The sequence below is a fragment of the Populus euphratica genome, unplaced genomic scaffold (assembly GCF_000495115.2).
Source record: "Populus euphratica unplaced genomic scaffold, PopEup_1.0 scaffold25.1, whole genome shotgun sequence".
NCBI lineage: Eukaryota > Viridiplantae > Streptophyta > Magnoliopsida > Malpighiales > Salicaceae > Populus > Populus euphratica.
In genome coordinates, this window is record NW_011499851.1 from 2287926 (window position 1) to 2311622 (window position 23697).

The window sequence follows — 23697 nt, forward strand, 5'->3', positions numbered from 1 at the left end:
CTCAAATAAATATTTTTTAGGTTAGTGCTCGATTTTGCAAGCATATAATAATATCATAAAATTAACTAAAAATAATATACAAAAAACAAAAAAATTATTAAACCTATTGAAATCTATAACTTAAGTTGTATATTCACCGAGATCAATTTAATTTGACATCATTTTAATATTTTTAAAAAATATTATCTTATTTTTTTTTAAAAATTTATATTAATTATTTAAATTATCTTTTAATTTATTAAATTAAATAATTTATTTTTGATAATTTGTCTCCCCTAATTTAATTTAAAATTTTAACTTGAAGCTGGATTCACAGATTTTAAAATTGCATCACTCTATTAAATTTAATAATACTGCTGACAAAATTCTACTCACCTCAGTCAAAACACTATCTAAATACGAACAGAACTATGCCACGTAATACCCACGTGCCTCCAATGCATAACATCAGGCTAACCCTAGCTCAGTCTAGAGCTGTAGAATGATATCACGTTAACGCCAGCCTTTTCCCTTCCATTCTAAAATCTCGTGAATTAATCGGCGACCCTTTCCTTCCTAGAAACCTGCCACTCTCACTTTCCACTCCGCTTCCCAACTTAACTCCAAAAAAATTTAAGCTCAAATTCATACCAAATAAATCCCAAACCCAAATGCTCCCCAATTTCTAGCTCACCTTCCTCTCCTTTCCTCTCATCCTCCTCCTCCTCCACCACCACAACCACTACCACCACAGCAAACCCTCTCTCTGATACAGATCCCCCCCACAAACACCACTTTCTCTCCCTGAAATAAGCCTATCTTCACCACTTTCTCACTCGAAAACAAACTCTTTAACCCCAGCCCTATCTCCCTTCGAGAAAAAAAAAACATATCTGCTTTCTGGGATGACTGATTACCGACTACCGCCGACAATGAATCTATGGACGGACGACAACGCGTCTGTAATGGAAGCATTTATGAACTCCTCTGATCTCTCTTCTCTTTGGGCACCGCCTCCGCAATCCTCCGCCTCCACTTCCACGCCATCAGCAGCAGCACAGCCATCTGAGAAAACTATGTTGAATCAAGAAACACTCCAGCAACGCCTTCAGACATTAATTGAAGGCGCGTGTGAGGGTTGGACTTATGCTATTTTCTGGCAATCCTCTTATGATTATTCTGGCGCCTCCGTCCTAGGATGGGGCGACGGATATTATAAAGGGGATGAAGATAAAGGAAAAACTAGAACGAAAAATTCAGCATCATCAGCTGTTGAACAGGAGCATCGTAAAACGGTGCTCCGTAAGCTGAATTCGTTGATTGCTGGGCCTAGTTCTGTTACTGATGATGCTATCGATGAAGAGGTTACTGATACTGAGTGGTTTTTTCTTGTTAGCATGACTCAATCTTTTGTTAATGGAAGTGGGTTACCTGGTCAAGCTCTTTTCAATGGGAGTCCGGTTTGGGTTGCTGGGTCGGAGAGGTTGGGGGCTTCGCCGTGTGAAAGAGCCAGACAGGGTCAGGTTTTTGGGTTACAGACTTTAGTTTGTATACCGTCTGCCAGTGGTGTTGTTGAATTGGGTTCTACTGAATTGATTTTTCAAAGCTCGGATCTGATGAATAAGGTTAGGGTTTTGTTCGATTTTAATAGTTTGGAGGTGGTTTCTTGGCCGATTGGAACTACAAATACTGATCAGGGTGAGAACGACCCGTCTTCGTTTTGGCTTACTGATCCAGAAACTAAAGATGGAAATGGTGGGATTCCTTGGAATCTGAACGGGAATGATCAAAACAAGAACAATCATCATAGTTCTAATCAGAGTTCGAGCAGCTTGACTGATCATCTGGGTGGAATCCATCATGTTCAGAATCATCAACAGCAGCCGATTCATGCTCAAAGTCTTTTCACTCGAGAGTTGAATTTTGGGGAGCGCAGCACATATGATGGGAGTAGTGTTAGAAATGGAAATTCCCATTTGATGAAGCCAGAATCTGGAGAGATATTGAATTTTGGGGAGAGTAAGAGGACTGCTTCCAGTGCAAATGGGAATTTCTATTCGGGTTTGGTGACAGAGGAGAATAATAAGAAGAAGAGAGCAGGTGGTAATGAAGAAGGGATGCTTTCATTTACTTCTGGTGTGATTTTACCTTCTTCTTGTATCCTGAAATCCAGTGGCGGTACAGGAGGGGATTCAGATCACTCTGATCTTGAGGCTTCGGTTGTAAAAGAGGCTGATAGCAGCAGGGTCGTGGAACCAGAAAAGAGGCCACGAAAACGAGGGAGAAAACCTGCCAATGGAAGAGAAGAGCCTTTGAATCATGTTGAAGCAGAGAGGCAAAGAAGAGAGAAACTTAATCAGAGGTTTTATGCACTGCGAGCTGTGGTTCCTAATGTATCAAAGATGGACAAAGCTTCACTTCTTGGTGATGCCATATCATATATCGACGAACTTAGAACGAAGCTGCAATCTGCCGAGTCTAGCAAGGAGGAGTTGGAGAAGCAAGTGGAGTCAATGAAGAGGGAGTTAGTAAGCAAGAATTCAAGTCCTCCACCTAAAGAGGAGCTCAAGATGTCAAATAACCAAGGAGTTAAACTGATAGACATGGATATCGATGTGAAGATAAGTGGATGGGATGCGATGATACGAATCCAATGTTGTAAAAAGAACCACCCTGCTGCTAGGCTAATGTCGGCTTTGAGAGACCTGGACCTTGATGTTCAGTATGCCAATGTGTCTGTGATGAATGATTTGATGATCCAGCAAGCCACGGTGAAGATGGGGAGTCGGTTTTACACGCAAGAAGAGCTTAGGGTAGCCATATCAACAAAAGTTGGTGGCGTCCAGTAGGCATTGAACAGAACAACAAATGCAATTGGCAGTTGGGATAGATCCTGGTAAAGATTACGGGTTCCGACGTTATTTATTAATGTTGTAGGTTTATGGGACGTTTTAAGGCTCCCCTGGTGGCACAAGCCCTGTACAATAGTATTGTTTCTTTGTAGCTGTTTTAGTATAACTCTTGAGTTTGGGGAAAATCAAATTGAGGGGCTGAACTAGTGAGCTGTATGAATGAATTGAAGATGGCTATTTTTGTGTTTATTTTCTGTCTGTCTTTGATGTATATATTTAAGTTAAAGCCTGATCAATTTTCTGGGTTTGATTCGCGTGTATTGTGATATTCCTGTTAAACATCAGCGAAGGAGAAGTTGAATTAGAATTTCAGTAATTTGTTGGATTGAGATGGTATTGGATTGGATTTTGCAGTCTTCAGTCAACTAGTAATCTTTCTCTTGACGCAGAAATTTGATGTCTGGGGTAGGTTCAGCTGGAGCTTCTTCATTTGTGCTCCAGCTTTTCAAACAATGGACTGTGTTCGGGACTGCTATCGTTGCAAGGTTACATTGGATCTCCTATATGAAGGACTTGAAACTGGAAATTCTGTGCTGCGCTATCTTGCTGACATGATTTTATTCAAAAGAACTTGCGTCCCAGGATTTCCTTAACTAAAATTCTGAAGCATTTTTCTCGTTTTGAAGCGATCTAATTTTGGTTCTTTTCTCTCCCACATGACTGTCGTTTTAACCTTCAATAGCACATCAACATATCTTCATCCGAACTACGTTTAGAGATTTAGAAAGAAAATATCGACCTGATCTCTGCTGTCTCGCAAGCCTACATTTTAGGACTCGTTATCCAAACATGGGATTTTGAAAGCGCAAATTCTACATGTCCCCCTGGGTCCTAAAAACTTGTAGCTGTTAAAACCACAACTCGCTGACCGTCATCAATGCTCGCGGGGGTGGATTTCATGTGTTGACACTTGACACCAGGTGGTTATGTCCATTTCAGCTTTGGGAATCATGACTTCAGCTTCCTAGTTGCTACCATTGGCCCCTCTCTCCCAAGCTAATTTTCAGGTTCTCCTTGCTTTACTTGCAAAGAATGTACACGCAGGCAAAGCAAAATAATGTTTAATACATGGTTACATGTGCTGTAATCATTTAATGGACACGGCATGAGAAATGTCAACAATGTGACGCAATAAGGATTATCGAGAACGTAATATGGGAGATGGATGACGTGGGTTCCTTGAATGTAAGATTAGATGTCACGGTGGCTTGAAAAGTCGATGATTTACAGAAGTTTGCGATCTAAATCCCAAAACAAACACAGTAGATAGAGAGCGTCTTTGTTTGTGCATTTCGAACTTGCATGACCAAGAATTCATGATTACAGAAAGGTTCAGGTTCGGTGGATCCCTGGGAATGTGCTTTGGTGTGAATTATGAAACTATCTATGAGCTTATTCAAAACAAATAAAATGAAAAGAAAAATCAAACACAGTCCTCCTTATGCGATTACTCAGTTTTCCTGCACTTACAAAGCGCTTCCCCTTTTTTTTAACAAACCAGATAAAACCATGTGAGATTCAAAGCATCCTACAAGATCTAGGGTTCTTATGCGCGGTAATTGTGTGCTTCAAATCAAGCCACGGTACAATTTATCTGAACAATTCGATGCACAACTGGCCAAATGTTGCATGAACATATAAGCAAACCTTCTAACAAAATCAAAAGATCATAGCAACCTTATCATAAGCTTTTAACCTTTTTCTCTCATAAAGTCCATGCCGATTTCAACTTAGTCAATCCACTAGCTGAATTTGGCACAGTTATAAAGCATTATTATTGATCGGGATCTTTAAGTTATTTGCACTTGGACATACAAAAAGTTTCATCATAAATAGTATTCTCCAGCTTGCATATAGTTTTCACACCATTGTGGATTTATCTTCATATCAACTTAATCAACTCTCCATCGTCCATGCATGAATCAAGGATTCATAAATTAAGAAAAACTTAGTAGCTGAGCAATTCGTTGTAGCTAGTCACCCACTTGCGATTCGCACAATGCAACCTTTATTTTTTCTTGTCCATATACTTTGTTTTTATAAATAAATTTTATTTTTCCATTGTGATTTTGTACAAAATTCACCTTCATGATTCATTTTGATTTAATTTTTAATTCATGATTTGTTAATGATTATATAAACTTGGTGTGGGTTTTAATATAATGAAAAAAAAATCATGTTATTAGATTAATACTCAATTTCATACAAAATTATTTAAATTAAAGAAGAGAATAAAAAAAAAAAAATGCTTTAATTAGGTTAGCTCATCTTGGTCATATCCATGACTTAAACTGAGTTAATCTTGATTGATCTATGCTAAATTAATTTATAAATATCTTAGTATAATTGTTGTATTGTAATATTTTAAAAAAAAATTATATTTTTATTAATTATCCTAATTGTTTTTAAATTTATTAAGTTAGCTAAGTTATTTCAGGTTAAGATTTATATCGTTATTTATCATAGAGAAAAAATTGGGTTAAGAGACTTAAAAGCTAATAAATTAAGTTATGTTTAATAATATAATTACATAGTTCCTAATAATCTAAACTTTACATTTTTATATTTAAAAAATTGAACATCATTGTTAAGTTAACTTGGTGTGTTAAAAAAAAAACTCATAAAAACGTTATTGACACCTAAATTCATATCCACACTGCAGCGCGGCCAAGGAACTAGTCAGGAACTAATTACCTTCAAACCAAAGACAGACAAGGAGTTGTAGCCTAGAAGTGTCAAAATTCAGTGTTCTAGTTTGATACCTTCCCGTCCCTTCAAAAGGTAAGAAAATCATCGTATCTCAAAATAATTCCATCTCGTAGTCTTCTCACTCACTGATTCCATGATGAGGTACTTGAACAATTATAACAATAATAATAATTAATAAAAAAATTAAAAAAAATAAAATTTTATTGTCCTTTCTCACAAACTACTAGTCATCATCACAATATTTTTTTCATTTAATGTTTTTTTTTTAATTTTAATTATATCATTCATTATTATATTTTATTGGAAACCAAACTTTATTTTTTTAATTTATTTTCTATAAAACTATCTTAGTTTCACGATTTAAATCATAAAATTAAAAGATTAACTTAATTATTTTTTTATTTTTTATTAATTTTTTAAAATTTATTATTCAATATTGAGTTGATTGACAATTAAGATTAACAATTAAGCTTTATTATTTGTTTTGGTTTATTTTCTATGAGATTATTCGATTACATATTTGATAGGTTAGCTCGGATTGATTTAAGTTTTTTCTATTGAATTATTTCGATCTCATGATTTAAATTACGGGTTTGGTCGATTAAAAATTGACTTGGATTATTTATTAATTTTTTTAATTTATTCAATTAGTATTTGAGTTATTGAAAATTAAGTTTCATAATTTGCTTTGATTTGCTTTGTATAGAATTATCATGGTGTAATGATCCAATATGCAAATTGACAGATTAACTCAGATTAATCCGAGTCAATTCAATATATTTCCATCGAAATATTTATAAAAAAGTCTCATCTTAAATATTTAACTTGAGTTAAACTATATTTTTTCTAAGTCATCCAAATTATTTTTGAACATATCAAGTTGACTATATTACATTAAGTCAGTTTATAAATGCTTTATTTTTTTATTAGAAAAAATATTAGCAATACCTAAATATTTTGTTTTACATTTTAAAAAATTTAATCTAACTTACAACATTGTGTGGACCAAAAATATAGTAATAATAATAATTTTGTTATGGTAAAGATATCTTTAAACTAAATTACATGTTAATAAAATTGAATTCTCTTTTGCAAGGATTTTAAAGACACACGGTCTATATTGGTATGATGTATTTTTTTTTTTTTATAAAAAAAACATTTATTTAAATACTAGTTCTAAAATTTAGATTGTAGAAACTAAAAAGAAAAACAAATCTACTATGATACCAGACAAACCCTTAGAGTGGCAAAACTTATTATTATGAAAAGAATCCATCCTGGTTTACTATTGAATAATGTTGTTCAAGAAAAAAATTGAATAATTCTTTTGTACAAATGCCCAAATTAAACGATTTGTACTTGTAATTAATTGCTATGCCAGAGTGAACTTTTTAAAGTTGTGAAGTTAGCCACCGCTTTTTTATGGAACATGTATTCTATCTACCTGGGCAGTTACAGTCAAAGCGGAGGTGGATCATGGATCGTGATTCGTGAACATTGAGAGTCGATGACAGCCCTCATTTCTGGCTTACCTGTCTTTCCGGGCATCATTAATGACCATGTTTGCTTCTTAATCAATCACTCTACGCGTTTCCCTTCCTATACTTGATCACATTCCTCAAATCCCATTCACCCCCACATCCTCTTGGCCTTCGTAATCTCATTTTAATATTTCAAAGCAGCTTCTTGATTCATCTCCCTGCAACCACCGTGAAAACCAACCTATAAAGGTTCAGTTTTCTCGCAGATTAAGGGGATGAAATATTCACATCTAACCATGAGTCTCAATTGTCTTAGCTGCCAGGATTTGCAACGGAGTGATTCTGAGAGGGAGTGTTTGCAAGGTAAACCGCATCAAAATAAACTGGGTTGCATTATGATGGAAAGAAGCTGGTCAGGAAACTTGAGCCCACCATCTCATGGGCAAATGGGGAGAAAATCTACGGCGGTTGCTGCAAGGAAGGTGATCAAGAAAGAGCCTCACGGCCCTCACCGCTTAAATAGTGCAGGGGGCGTTACGTTCAAGGGATGTGAAGAGCCAAGGTTGGTGAGGAGCTCTGGAATGAGAAGGGATTGGAGCTTTGAGGATTTAAGGAAACCATGTAAAATAAATTATTAACATATATATATATATAGGCTTGCTGATTGCATAGCCTCAACCATATCAACCATGTCGGCTTCTTCAGCCACTGTTTTTTTTTTTTTTTTTTTTTTGTGAATTTTGTTGATAACTACTTAATTTGCATTGCAATGAGATTTATATGAGGATTTTCATCAAGGATTTCTCCACGTACTAAATTATTAAGGAGGTAAAAGTTCATTCACATATTGCATTAGGAGGGTGGGAGTTTGGAGGATTATTATTTACAGGCGAAATGCTGAAGAAGCGAGGTGACATGATGAAAAAAGGTTGGCCATTATATTTTGCTTACCAACTATTACCCCAGGTGATGTGCTGCCTTAATATCATTTAAGCAATTATTATTTTTGTAAGAACAAAAACGAAAAAAAGTTGTTATTAGAACGTGTTGTAAATAGGGGAGTTATGGAGGTTGCATGGTGGAGCTAAGAAGAACCCAGATTTCCCCTGATGGAATATCCTCAATCATCAGTGCCCAAATAGGTTTTCTGCCGATGCTGTGCATAAGTTGGCTCAAATCACCGTCTGGCTGTCTTGGTCAGACAACAAATTTATAACTTGTATCTTGGAGATCAAAACTTCCATCTTCCCAGCCATTTGGGATTTGGATATGTAAAGAAGATCTTCCTCTTGCATCTTTTGGGCCCGTTTCCGGGTGTTTTGGATTAGCGAAGACAAAATTCGATACTAATATTAATCAATCTGGTTTCTAGCTCATATTGAAAGTTCATCACAACCTGTTGGGACACACAGAGCAGATGAATTGTACTAGACTGTTCGACCCTAGAGACGTGTCTAATTTACTGGGCTAAAAAAGAAAGAGATATGCAAAAGGTAGAAGAGGAAACCCATCCATCAAATCTTCGTCGCTTTGTCAAAATAACTTGCCTAAGAACGGAGAAGAGAAATAGATGAGTAACGATCAGAAACATGGAAAGTCCTTGTAACTTGTTTCTGATCAAATACTACACACACCCAACATATATATATAGGAAAGAAATGCCTAACAAAAGCAACAGGGATCACACCATTATTTAAAGCGAATAAGGTCCTAGACGAGATGGTGATCACTTGAAGTGCACGACTAGTATCAGTTCTGCATTCCTTATGATGGCTGGGTTCAAGGTGGAAACCGTGGGATCATCGTGCTAAAATTGATTGTTGCGCACCTTATTCAAGCACACAGATCCCTGAATCTCTTATAAGCCATCTGCAAACTAATTTTCAAAACTTTCAAATAACCGCTTTACAAACATAGCATAAACTTCCCGTTCTGATGGAAACAATTTACCACACTTATAATTAATCCTGGAAAACAGTGATCTCAGGTATAGGAAAAGCATGAACCACCATCAAAGTTCTGGCGGGGAGGACGGACTTCTGCGGGCTGCAGCTACAACTTGCGATATAACCACCACCATCAACCTTATTTTATACCAGTAGATAAAATACACCACTTTGCACGTTACTACGAAGACTATATGTACTTTTCACATAGATTATCATCAAAGTTAACTGGACGGTTTGAAGGATTACTAGCTAAAAAGTTTTCGTAAGAATTCGTATTGCACTGTTACGTGTGGCAAGAAACAAAACAGAGAAGCTAGCTCAATTCCAAAGAAAAGAAAACTTCAAAAAAGAGTAGGATAAATGGAGTTTAAAGATAGCATTTTGTTTCAAAATAGCATTTATGGATAGAGCTGCTCGTATACATAGTTTGCACTTCTACCAAAAGGAAGGGGAATAATACCTTGAATTTAAACAAAGGCCAGATGATAAATGCATTACCAAGAATTCAAACGGAACTGGTCTTGCATATGTGAAATTATTATAGTATAAACTAAAAGATATAGAAGTTTTCTCTGTAGCTATTTTACTGTTCTTCCGCTCACATATCAATAGAGATTTCAATAGTTATTTTTTTAAAAATATTTAATTTCATCCTTAAACTTTTATTTTATAAAATTAAGCCCTTTAGAGCTCAAATTAAGAACCAATTGCATATTTTTTAAGAGGAAGGGTTGAATTGAAAGATATAGGATTGAAGTAAAAATGACGGATAAAATAGACGGCTGCTTTGAAACTTGTTTGAAAAGTTTATTTTAGTCTTCCATCTGTTTTAGCTACTAGATTAACTAGTCTCCCTAGTTTTTAAAAATTCAATTTTGATAACAAACTTTATTTATTTTTTAGAAAAAGGGGTTATTAAATTCCGGTGCAAAAAAAATTTTTTGTTGGAAACAATTTTGACAATTAAAATAATTGATTTCTATGTTAAATAGTTCAATAATGAGAGTAATTAAGATTATGAGTTTTTATTACCTTAAAAGAATATAAAAAACCAAATCTGACCTCAAAAAGATTTTTTTTATTTTGGATAGATTATAGGATTTAGGGCCTTTTTTTGTTTGTTTGGAGACCAATGATTGGTTTAACAAGATTTCAAGAGTATTTCATGTGTATTCTAGAAAACAATAAGTTGAAAATAGGTTTTTGAATAAAAAAATAAAAATTTTATTTTTTCAGCCACCACAATTACTCAAATACGAGGAATTATAAATAATTGATGTACCATTTATTTTTTTGTCAAAGAATGGGGTGGATGACATGTTATCTACACCATTAATTTAAATAAAAATACTCATATTCTTGGGCCTTATCTTAGTTGGTAGGTATGACCTAATTTATATATTATTTGTGATTTTATTTGCTTATTTAACCTTTTCCAAACAATAATTATTTTTTAATAATATTAGATGTGTTAAAGTTTTTAAGAGTTTAGTATGATTGACATATAATTTTTTTTAAATATTTGATATAGATTAAATATTTATTTTTTTCATGATATTTTTAATATATATAGCTTTACTTAATTTTTTTTTCTTTTATTTTCTTCAATAAACTTTACGTGTGTGTTGATTTTTATCACAAATTAATTTTAATAAATAAATTTATTAAACACAACAAGATAAATGACTATATATATATATATATATATTCTATTATTGTCTTTATTTTTTTTTTCTAATAATTTAAATAAAATCAACTTATTTAATTGGTTAAAATTATAACTTGAGTTAATGATTGATTTTTTTTAAAAAAAAATATATTAGTAACACTTAAATATTTCATTAGAAAAATAATACGAACTCCAACATAACTTAAAAACCATTTTAGTTAACGGGTGTTTGTTTTCGTGGTTGCTTCATGGGTTGAAGCAAACCATAGAAAATACATATTTGATAAAAGATGAAATGTTGTTTATTATTTGTGGACCCTAGTTAATATTGTGTTGAAAAAACAGGTGAATTAAAAGCAATTCCAAGCTGCTTCACGGAAGTGCAAAGGAGTTTCACTTTGCACCGTTGACTTTTGTAAAGTGAACAATGCAGAGTGAAATTCATTATGCACTTCTCGTTAATAGTCTCCACTCCTCACCAAATTCAGTTCAAATTTAAAGGTATTGAATCAGGTTTGACAAAGTATTATAAATTAAATTAAATTAAATTAAATTATTTTTAATTATATTTTATTTAAAAAAATAATATTTAATATTATTCAATGAAACTACATAATTTAGAAGGTGATCACATGATAGTATAACATTCACAAAATTTAATCAAAATTCTAATTTATTCTTAATGATATTTTACTTATTTTATTGTACGCTAAAAAAACCATAAAAACTATAGTTTTTATTGGATAAATTTCATAAGTAATAAAATTATAGATAGTTTAATGAAATAATAAAAAATATTTTATATAAAATATTATTTATTTCAAGATGTAATAACAATAATTAAATCCACAATATTTATATTAAAAACCATCAATATTAATATATATCCTTTTTAGTTATAAAATAACCTTAATTTGAAAAGTATTCTTCACCAAATACATTAAACTATTTTTTATTTAATCTCAATTTTAATTATAATTTTAACTATATATATATATATATATAACCAATCTCAACCAAAAATACTTTTTATAAAATAATTTTTTTCAAACTATATTTATAAAAACTACCATAATATCAAATACTCTCTCAACTAAATCATTTATGGATGCTATCACCGTATGCTCATCTATAAACAGATTGACCACACAATTGCATTAGCAATTCTATCCAGGATTCACTTTAAAAGAGAAAAAAGAAAAGATCAGACCCACATCAGATATAAACCATATTAATGGAATGTGAGGTTCATGATCACGGGACTCTTTTACAAGCCACAAAACACAGAAAGCTCTTGTGAATCATATGCGAGTACAAATTCCACCTATCTTACTACAAAAAAAAGAAAAAAAAAAGAGCGTGATTTCGGACAAAGACTCATCTTCCTATTCCCATATATAGAGGCAAGAAAACACTGAAGAATTGCCCTTACACGAGCCAAGTTTTTATGTTTCACGTTCCACAGTGGAGCGTATATAGCAATCTCAAACTTTACACACAATGATATGCACTTTACATTAGAGTGATCATATATTACAATCATTCCTGAACACTGACCTGACCTTCAAATTAAGGCAAGATTCACGGCTAAGCTTCTGATATTTCATATTCTTCCTGCAACAAAACTGATGGTAAGCAATTGTTAAACTTAGTTGACTATATCCCTGATGCCCTCCCATCCTATCTGTAGCAGAAGCTGCAAAAGTTACCAAATGGAAAAAAAGTAAAACATTCTACCCCATGTTCAAACAATGTGCACTACCCATGCTAGTATAAATTAGTGGGGCCAACAGCATTCACTATTCTCCACAATCATTATCTGCTGATCAAGATGTCTCTGCAAATTCATTAAACCCAACAACCGCTGCTACTTTTTGTTACTTCTTGCCTCTGCCTTCCAATCTCTTCGACCAAACTTGGTCTTACCTGTTTCACTAATCCACAAGCTAACAGAATTCTTGGAATGAGTTTCCCTCTCTTGTGATGGCCCTGTCATTATTCCAGGGGCTGAGCAGACAGTCTGGCTTTCAATATTAAAGGGCAATGCAGTAATAACAGCAGCGTTATGTGTTTCTTCCAGATTCTTACATGCATGAGCTCTTCTTGCATCTTTTTTCCAATTTCTTTTACAAGCATTAGGGGTTATGTTATTATTATGATGCCCATTCAGTTCCACTTCTAACCGTGGTGGTGTTGGTTGGTTTGTCACAGAGGCCTTCTTTGTATCTGCTTCACGGCGTTTTCGGGCCCTGTATCTACGTTGCCGTTCACGGTTCTTCAGTCGTTTAGTAGTGTCACTATGGCTTTTGGAGAGCTCTTCTTCATCACGAGTCTTTGTAATGAAACCATCTTGTATTATAGAAGGATTAATGATTTTCCCATTCTCCATTTTGTATAACAACTATCAAAAGAAAAGAAAAGAAAAATTAAAACAGAAAAGGAATCAAACTACGGCTCTATTCAGAATTTTTCAGAAGAAATTCAAGTTTCCTACCAGTGATTTAGCTTTCTGGTTCATGCAATATCCAAGTGCTTATTGTTCCATTATCTATTTAGTCAACAAATGGAGAAAGATTGCAATATCTGTGCAAGCAACACCACACTATTCAACCGAAGGAATGCAACACTGTAATCTGTGCAAGCAACACCACACTATTCTTAAAACCTATCAACATTCAAACATTTGAGCAAAGGGAACTCAATTTCAGCGATCTCATTTGCCTGTTACTTGGAGAAAAACTTGCCTTTTCCTCAGCATCAATCCAAATTGATAGGAGCACTGCATCCAAGATATGTTTCCCAAAAATGACTTCAAATTTTAGAAGACTATGCCCTGGGAGATTTTAAACACGAGATACCACTTTAGTTTTACAACCCTATACACACAATACTTGTCCATCATACAATGACTTTTCAATCACAAAAAAAAAAAAAACACTAAAATAAAAATAAAAATCATAAACAAAAGCATTCAATAAAAGTTATTAACAATTTACTTTACAACATGACACCAGGTCCTTAGATACCTTAGAAACATTGATAATACATCTTCATCACGCTAAAACTATGCAAAATAGACATTCATCTCACTAAAACTTTTGAATTACAAAAGCACAAGGATATTTATAATACATATTAGCAGGCAAGCAAAGTAGTGAGTGATTCAACTTTAAAACACAAACACACCAATAGCTTCTTAATGCTTGACATATTGTCACGTATACTCAGTGGGTGCACAGCATGTAACATAATGATGCCAGCGAACAATTCATCAATATTTTCCCCCCATTTTCATTGAATCTTAAGAGATTCTATCCATCCATCTTGCATAATTTTAGACATCCAACCTCATTTACACACGTAGTAGGTTAATTTCGGATAGTCAGTTTTATGGCAAGTCAGCAACTTAAACACTCATCAAACACACACATAAAAAATCCATCATAAACTTCCTAAGCAAAGCTTGAAAACCTATAATGGGTTGTCATTTAATTGAACAGAAATAACTTATGCCATACAACCACAAGCAGGCATACCCTGTAGAACCATTTCTATAGGAAACAGCGAATCAACCATAAAAAAGTTAAAGAAAAAGGCATTAAAGCAAACATTTCAGCATTCAAAGGCAAGAAAGAGGTTTTTTTCCTTCTTTTTTTAAAAAGAAAACAAGTAAAAGATGATTGGATCAATATAATAGCAAGGGATCGGTAATCTAAGCTCAAGAAAAAAATAAATTTGGTGAAAGAGAGAAATTAAACATTACCTCTTCAAAATGCAGCAGTTGGCTAAGATAGAGTTTGTGGATTGTGATTTGAATAGATACCGAGAGAGACGAGTGGAGGTTGTTTGCTACGCGGTGTGTAATCGGTCACTGTCTGATTTCGGAACGAAATAGCGAGGGCCTTGCAATCGAGGCTTTTTAGGAATCCAAACTTTGCTGCTGCCGAGAAACAATGAAGAATAAATTCATCGGCTCGCGCTATCTTTTTTAAGTTTATTAACTATAAAAGTAGTCGAAACTCCCATCACGGGGTGGTGGCGCAGTTGGCTAGCGCGTAGGTCTCATAGCTTCTGAGTTATCCTGAGGTCGAGAGTTCGAGCCTCTCTCACCCCATTTCATTTCTTTTTCGTTATCCTTTCCGTTACAGAAACTCACCATCCAAGGCATTCAAGCCCTGGTGTTGGACTTGGACCCCTGTCGTGCGGAATTTTTTTATATTAAGAAATCACTGGAAAATCATAAAGGAACCTTAATACTAGCACTGATAATAACTCTTCATGGCTTTATAAAAAAGTTATTTTCATACAATCTTCTCTAGGAATTCGAATTAATAAGACTTTAAATGTTTATTGAATATTTTATGTTAATTTAGAATTTATGTAACAAGTTCTCATTCAAAATTATGAATTTTTCTGTTGAATTTTAGTTTTCATCCATGTTGTCCATCCGATCCAAACCAATAACTCATCATTTCAACTTCAAAGCATCTATCATAAAGTTTCACAGTATATTAAAATTAATAATATTAATAAATAAAATTAAAAAGAAGAAGAATATTAAATTTTTGAAATATAAAATTAAAAAAAACTAAGTCAATCTGAATTAATTTGTCGAACTCATTACTCGGATTATGAGATTAAGATAACCCTATAGAAAAAAAAAAAAAGCCTTGAAGGGTGGGTCAACTGGTCAGACCCTAAGTTTATTTTTTAGAGGTCACTAGTTCGAGTCTTACAAATCTCAAAGCTACTGGAGGCTTATATAGTCATTAACTTTAGAGTCCGTAGAACTAGTTAAGGTGAGTACAAGCTGACCCGAACATCCACGTTAATAAAAAAAAAAAATAAAAAAAATTATGAAGCCTAATTTTAAAAAATACTAAATTTGATCAACTTACTAAACTCATGATCCGAGTCATGAGATCAAGATAACTTTATAGAAAAAAATATGAAAAAAATAATCATGAAGCTCCTTGCTTTTGGACTAATGCATATAATACATCACTTTTTGAACCACTAATGCATTATCAATATTGATGCATCTAAGAATTAAATTGCTCTAAAAAAAGCCAATTAGTTCATCTGAACTTGGTCGCAACATGTTCACTAACATTTTTGTAATGAGTTTGTAAATTGTAAATGATGTTATAAAGGCTAGTAGGAAAAAATAAAACTTGTGGACCTCTCTTCTTTGAGAATCAAAGCTATTAGAGTCTCAACCAATTCTACATCAAAATAACTATTCATAAAAGCTTATTGAGCTAGATGCGTGATGGTAGCTATTGTTACCCATCACCTGCTAATATGGATGCTTGCTATTTAAAAATATCAATATCCTCCACCTGAAAATAAATCCATTTAAACTGGGATTTTGAATGGAAATCTAAATTCTCTACAACAATAAAAAAAATGTAAGGAATTCAATGACCTTAATTAGTTTTTATTGATTTATATGTACAATCCTTCATAACTCTTTATGGCTTTATACAAAAGTTATTTTCACACCACCTTTCCTATAAATTTGAATTGCAAGTCTTCAAATGTTAATTCAATATTTTCTATCAATCTAGCAACTATAATTTCCTTTTAATTTAGGATTTAACTAAGAAGTTCTCATTCAAAACCATGGATTCTTTCGTTGAATTTTAGCTTTCATCCGGATTGCTCATCTGACCCAAACCAATGACTTGTCATTTCAACCTCAAATCTTACAGCATCTATATTTATGTTCTTTAACAAGACTCCTTAGTTATAATACTAACAAATATAACATTTATATGCAACATTGTTGCTTTTCAGGATTCTTTATTCTACCTTTGTGAACAATACTCATTACATATAGTAAGGATTGTTCTTCTTTTTAAATTAGTATCTGAAAAATAAAGCAATTGCAACAAACATGAGAAAGGAAAGGGTAGAGAATGGGTTTGTGCTTCTAGATACTGTTTCTATTGTTTTTTAGTCCATGATGATGGCTAAGATGTTATGATATGGTGCTAGAACAAGTTGGGTTAAGTGGTTTAATGGTCAGGTTTAGCTAGTTGGTAAAGTATTGGTAGGTCAACTATTAATCGTGTCACATGTATGTCCTGGTTATTACATATGAATTTTTTTATTTGTTAATTATGTTTTTGGGTTTGTTGGGAGATCTTCATTTCCATTTTTATTCTAAAACTCATATATGAAGTTTAATCACATAACTTTATTTATGCTTAATTAACCAAAAATCATATAAGTACTCTTGAAAATAAGTTTTTTTTAGCTTCTAATAAGATTGTGGTTTGTGTTGTGCTGTGAATTAGATCAATGTTTTTTAACGTAAAAAAAAGTCTATGCATTACTAATGTACTTCATAATATTTTTTTTTTATGAACTCCAAATATGATTTATATTGGATGACATATTTCTTAAATATTGATATGACAATATATTAAATGATGTTTTTTTTTAAAAAAAAAAACTATTAAGATTATGACATATTGGATTAATCTGAGTTATCTTGTCAAATTTTTTACTTCGATCATGAGACCATAATAACACTATAAAAAAAAATCATAATAAATTATGAAGGTCAACTTCTAATTAATTAGAGTCAACTTGGGTCATTAGGTCATTATAGTCTCATGAAAAGAAAAAAAAGAAAAAAATTCAAGCCCAAATTCCAATCAACTGAATGTTGAAAGGTAAAATAGAAAAATTTTAATTAAAAACTAAAAGAAAAAAAAAATCTCAAGTTAATTGAGCTAACCTATTAGACATATGACCTAGATGAGATCATGATAACTTTATAAAAAAACAAGGTTTCATTTCCAACAAATCCAATGTTTAAAATTAAAATTGAGGGGGGAAAAACTAAATCCATGAGATCATGATAACTCTAATAAAAATAAATTGAAAACAAATATAAAACTCAATTTATAAATAAATTAATATTGAATGATAAAATTTGAAAAACAAAATAAATAAAAAAGAAGAAAAAGATTGAATTGTTAAAGTGTGAAATTGAAAACAAAATTAATTAAAAAAACAAAAAAAAACTAGGTCAACCTTCGTTAACTTTTCAAACCCACCATTAGGTTATGAGATCATGATAACACAATAGAAAAAAATAAAAAAAAATTATAAATTCTAATTAAAAAAATACTAAATTAAAAAGGGCTTATAAAAATAAACAAAGTCAACTTGGATCAACCTACCAAACTCATGATCGAGGTCATGAGATCGAGATAACCTTATAAAAAAAATTACAAAGCTTAATTTTCAAGCAATACAATGTTGAAGGATGAAATGAAAAGATTCAATTTTAAAAAGTCAATCTTCACAGCTAAGTTACCACGCTTGCTTTTGAAATGGTGCAGATAATGCATCACTTGAGCCACTAATGCATTATTAGTATTGCTACATCCAAGAATAAAATTGCTCTAAAAAGGGCTAATTCGTTCATTTAAGTGTGGCCACAACCTGTTTACTAGCACTTTTATAATAAGTTTGTAAATGACATTACAAAGGCTAATAGAGAAAAATTGCTTAAAACTTGTGGACCTCCTTTTCTAATAGGTTAAAACTATCAGAGTCTTAATCATTTATGCATCAAAATAACCATTCATAAAGGCTGATCCGACTAGATGATGGATATCATCACCCATTACCTGTTAGTGTGTTTTAAAGAAAAAAAAATCTGAGTCATCCTTACTTAAAGCCTTAAAAAAACCCATGCGCATCACCACAACATAAACCTCCTCCTTAAAAACAGGTTTATTTAAATTCAAAATACGTTGTTAAGATAATTTAGGCAATGAAACTAACTCTATAAAATGAGTAGTAACAATTTTCTTTGGACAAAATAAATTCTTATAAAATTAAAGGGTTTCTTCCAACAACTTAGTATCATCAGTGCACCAAACCCTATATAAAAGGAAAAAACATATTGTTTTGGTTCCTTCTTCTTTACATATCTATCTAGGCATGAAAAAATTTAATATTTCTATTGCTATATCTAACCTATTACTTTTTTTATTTTTAAAACTAAAATTTTTTTTCTTGTTTAAGAGAATACTATAATCATAATGTAATGATTATTCTAGAGCAAAGAGGGAATAATTATAGTTAAACAAATGCTTTCATTATATTGACATTCTTTTATTTGTTAAGGTTTGCTTTTCATTATCTCATATTCAAAGGGTCTATGAACATTCTAGTGTTAAATTGAAAATCAATGTTATGAAATAGAATGTTAGTTTATAGTTTAGAAAAATTAAAATAACAAGGAAATCAATTAACAAAAATTAGATTTTTTTTTCATTTTCATGTTAAAAATGCACCAAAAAATTAGTTTGGGCATTGAAGTTTTAATTTTCATATTTATTTGGTTCTTGTTGTTTTAAAATTTTATGTTTTGATTCTAAACTTTATTTGTTTATGATTCATCCCTGGATGTCGAGAGATGAGATAGAAATTCATCTGAAAAAAAAAAGTATTTGTTAGCTACATTTCGATCATGAAAAGCCAATCTTTATTTCAATAGGTATGTGTTAAAGAGAGGAGTTCAATGGCATAATTTTTCCCCTTCAAAACATGTCATAAAAAGTATATTAGGCTTTATAAAAATATTTTTGGACTCGATTTGAATTTTCATTGTTAAAGTGACCATTAGGTAAAAAAAATAGTTTTATTAAGGTTTTTAAGATGCTTTTAAGGTATTTAAAAAAAAATAAGTTGAAATTTGGGTTTTGAAGTCTTTTAAACTTAGACACTAACTTTTTAGCCATAAGAGGTGGTATAAATATATGCTAATGGAGGATACATCATATGCCCATTAAAAAAAAACAAAGGAAGAAAGCTAGGCATAATAGAGTTTTTATTTTTTATTTTTGTGACAGGTATGCAAGCCTAAGCTTCTTGCCTCTTTTTAAGTGCATATTTTGTTTAGTTTTATTTTTTTAATTTATAATAAATTCATTGTAACTAAAATTAAGAGAATATTATGATAATATTAATAAGAGTATAACTCATTAATTATACAACAATTTTTTTAACATTAGTTATCTCAAGAAATATATATTCATTTCAAGAATTCATGAAGCGTTTAGAAAAATATAATTATATTGAAAAACAACATGAGTAAAGGAAATACAAAGTAGGACTGGACATTTTTTATTCAGTCCAGTTTTGGATCAAAATAAATAACCAAATAAAAAAAATCTAGTTTTTGAATCGAAATGAAAACCGGTTTGAATTGACCAGTTTTGATTTAATTCAATTTTTCCCTTTTGCAAACCAATTTTGTTTGACTCACAAAATTGAAAATAGCTAACTTGAAAATCTAGAAAATGACGCAATTTTTGTACAAATAGCTCATAGGTTCCCAAACAAAGGTTGCTTTTAATAACCCAATCCTTCTCAAGAAATCATACCTTGGTGCTCATGAGCATCTTATCATGAAAAATAAACACAATGCCATTAATTGAGTTCCTTAACACATCAATCATGGCACAAGTTTTTGCAAGTAGAGGATTGTCTTGTTTTTTTGTTGTCGCAACATCTCTTCTTGTTATGGTGGAGTATTTCATTTAATAGTAATTGATCCCATCAACGGTTGGGATTACAAGCTTGTCTTCTTCCTCATGAAAACTTTAATGACAACTAAAAAAGCTCTTTATGAGTGAGTTATCGCTCGTTCGAGTCGGAAATTTAGTGTGTTCGAGTTAGACAAAGAAGAAAAAAATAAGAATAAATATGTGAGATTTGTCGAGTAGGTGTGTGCGTGCTTTTGTTGGGGGTGGCTGGCTAAGATCTGGATAAGGTTTTTCTAGATTTTGATAAAGAGATGAACAAGAGGGAGTAGGTATGGCGGGTGAGATGGGGGCTGGGTTTGCCAGGTCTAGAAGAAAAAATTAAAATGTAGATGGGTCTTGAAAGCAATTTATAGTGCCACATTACTGTTGATTTTTTTATTTCTATTTGAACTAGTTTGGTTCAGTTTATTAAGTTTCAACACTTTAAAATTAAAATTAAATTGAACCAAATTATTTTTTTTTATAGTTTAATTTTTTCAGTTATTTATTTTAATTTTTTAATTTAATCAGTTTTTTAGTTTTTTTTTCATCCCTAATACAAAGACATCGTAGAATTTATCCTCCAAATAATATCACTTACTAAGACGAAACGTATACTCTACCGATCCTTTAGCAGCCGACTAAATAAAGCATTATATATAGCCTCCGCTAATGTTTCGGGGCCGTCGTTGGCGCTCGCTTGACAAGCGACAAAGGCTGGGGAAATAAAGAATCTATCCTTTGTCTAAATAGAGGTTATCTGCAAACATTTTATTAGGCACAATAGCACTATGCAAGTGTCTCTCACGTTGATGATCATCTGAAATTCTCAATCAAGAAATAAGGACGGGGAAAATTTCATCAACCACGTTACTTTTAAACAACTTTTTATATATGAACTATACATACATGTTGAGGGTATTCAAGTTTTGTAGCAGTTGTTTTTTATGTGATTTTTAGTTAAAAATATATTAAAATATCTGCAAATATTAAAAAAATTAATTTAAAATAAAAAATAAAAAAATTAATTTTTTAAATATTTTTAAACCATAAATACAAATATGCCTTGGAATCAGGTTTAGGTTGAAAAAGGTGGCAGCTGAAGCCTGGGACCATAAATTTTCAAATAATTTGCCTAACTTCAATTGCGGTCTCTTAATTTCCAGTCATGATAATGTGGGTCCTTACGCATCACTCCCGGATTAGAATCATTAGATTACAAAGAAATTATTAACTTATTTCTCGTTCAGTTTTGGACTAGACCATAATCGCATGGGAGAGCAAGTTCTTCTCCAATATTTGAATCTAGAACCTCATCCTGCTCAGATGTTCTCTTCTCTTTTTTTTTTTGGCCATACAATTAAGTTCTTATAATCCCAACTTGTGTTTTCTCAACTCATAACATATGTCATGGAATAATGCTAAACATTAATAGAAATAATTTTAAAAAATATTCATGGAATGTTGGATCAGTTGAACCCATAATCAAGTCCCTCTTTCAGATCGTGATACAATGCTCCATATGTATTCTTATTATTTAGTCTGGTGAACTCGTTGAAATCCCATTTGATTTTCACAAAAGAAAAAAACACCTCAACTTCACCCCCTCATGGGTTATTGAATAGATTTTTACTAATTTATTCATTTACGTCTTAATATTGGTATGACAAAAAAAATAGCTAAAAAATACGTTAATAAGAAAAAAAAATTATTGTGAGCCAATCTTTTGTTTTATTGTGAGTAAAACTCATTGTGGAAGCCTGGAAAAAAAGGACTAATATTATAAAAAATAATTTTATAAAATAAACTATAAAATATATTCTTAATCAACTCAATATTAAATAATAAAATTAAAATAAATTAATTTAATTTTTTAAAAAACTAGAATCAACTTGAGTTAATTAATGAAACTCATGACTTAGATGATTAGATCAAGATAAATTCATAAAAAAAATATAAATCTTAATTTCTAATTAAACCTAATAATAATATTTAAAAAATTAAATTAAAAAAAAACAAATAAACGAACAAAGTGTTGTTTAAGTGAACAATGCTTCAGGGAGAAGTAAATACTAAAATCACTTTTCTTTTATTGTATTTTAATGATATTATAATTATAACAAAGAGAGAGCTAATTTGACATAATTAGTGAAGGGAATGTGACTAAATTGTACACATTTGTTTAAATGTAACCTTCCTCGTTACCAAATATCAATATGTCTTCAACAATGCTTAGATATTCACTAGCCAACGTAGATGCGTTACACTGTTGTGGAAAAGATTTTAAGTTAATTTTGAATGCAAAAAATAAAGCATTGGTATTATTAAAGATTTACTATAGTTGCTAAATACATATAATTTTTGTTTTAATAAATGTATAATACAAGCAAAAATGATCTATTTTAAATTTAACTATAAAAAATTAAAAAAATTACAACAATCTTCTAAATGTATTATAAAATTATAAAATAATTTAAAAGATTGATTGTTATTTTTTTAAACCTAAATAATTAAAAAAAATGAGAGAGGGGATATTAGTAGAAATCAAATTAAAAAACAAAACTAATGCCTCATTTTTTTAAAAAAAGAAAGAAGCTAGGGGTGTTGAGCTTAGATAGCTACAGTGCATGCTTGGTCGAGGAGGAAAAAATATAGGCATGTATGGGTTTTTTTTATTATTATTATTTATAAATGAACAACATGTTATTTGTCTGGATAGATAACATGTTATCATTTAGATAAATAATTTTTTATTTACTATTTTTTTTTATCATCTTTAATTATTAGAACAATAGAGTTTAGATTTTTGGAATATGAAAACCTAAATTTCATTTTTTTTCTTCACTTAAAAACACCTAAAAACATTATAGAAATATTAATAAATCAATTTTCTACCTCAAAACTCCCTTTAATTGCTATAAAACCATAGAAATCAACCAAATAAAAAATAAAGGACAATATCTCTTTAATATGATCCTATTGAAACAGAGATTGGTTTTTTATGACTGAAATGTGGTTAAATAGATTTTTTTTCTCTTTTTTTCTTTTTTTTTGGGTGATTCTCTCCTTTATCTCTCAACATTTAGAGACTGAAATGTGAATACATTAAAGATTAAGATTTAAATGTAAAATCCTTAAAGAATAAGAAGCAAATTAGCAAACTTTAATAATTAAGGGACAAACCAAAGCTCTCCACGCCTTCCGAACAATGCAGAAGAAAAAAAGGATCTATTTTGTTTTGCTTATTTTGATTATGGAGCTTACTCTTTTATTGTTTTTCTTAATAATAACTTAAAATTACATTTGATAAAATCAATCCTTCATTTAATATTAGAATATTCTCTGATATCTTAAGTACACAAAAAGATACAGATTAAAACAATTCTTTAAATATACAACAATAAAAAAAAAAAACTTTTGAGAACTATGTTGAAAAAAGAGAGA

The 23697-nt window shown here is 31.3% G+C and overlaps 2 protein-coding genes across 4 annotated transcripts; one reads left to right on the top strand and one right to left on the bottom strand.

The window, feature by feature from the left end:
* Positions 1-523: 523 nt before the first annotated feature.
* LOC105121571 (transcription factor MYC2-like) lies at positions 524-3127 on the top strand. Its single transcript, XM_011020267.1, has one exon. The coding sequence runs from the start codon at positions 885-887 to the stop codon at positions 2826-2828; it is 1944 nt and encodes a 647-aa protein (XP_011018569.1). The 5' UTR covers positions 524-884; the 3' UTR covers positions 2829-3127.
* An 8935-nt stretch (positions 3128-12062) lies between these two features.
* On the bottom strand, positions 12063-14668 carry LOC105121572 (FAM50A-like protein). Of its 3 annotated transcripts, none has more exons than XM_011020268.1 (4): positions 14463-14666; positions 13444-13532; positions 13194-13282; positions 12063-13100 (listed from the first exon to the last, which is right to left on the bottom strand). In XM_011020268.1, exons 3-4 carry the CDS (start codon positions 13215-13217, stop codon positions 12567-12569), a joined length of 558 nt encoding a protein of 185 aa, XP_011018570.1. In that variant the 5' UTR covers positions 13218-13282; positions 13444-13532; positions 14463-14666; the 3' UTR covers positions 12063-12566. The 3 variants fall into 3 exon arrangements, with proteins under 3 accessions (XP_011018570.1, XP_011018571.1, XP_011018572.1); XM_011020269.1 differs by having other exon boundaries at positions 13194-13332; XM_011020270.1 differs by lacking the exons at positions 13194-13282; positions 13444-13532 and having other exon boundaries at positions 14463-14668.
* Positions 14669-23697: the final 9029 nt, after the last annotated feature.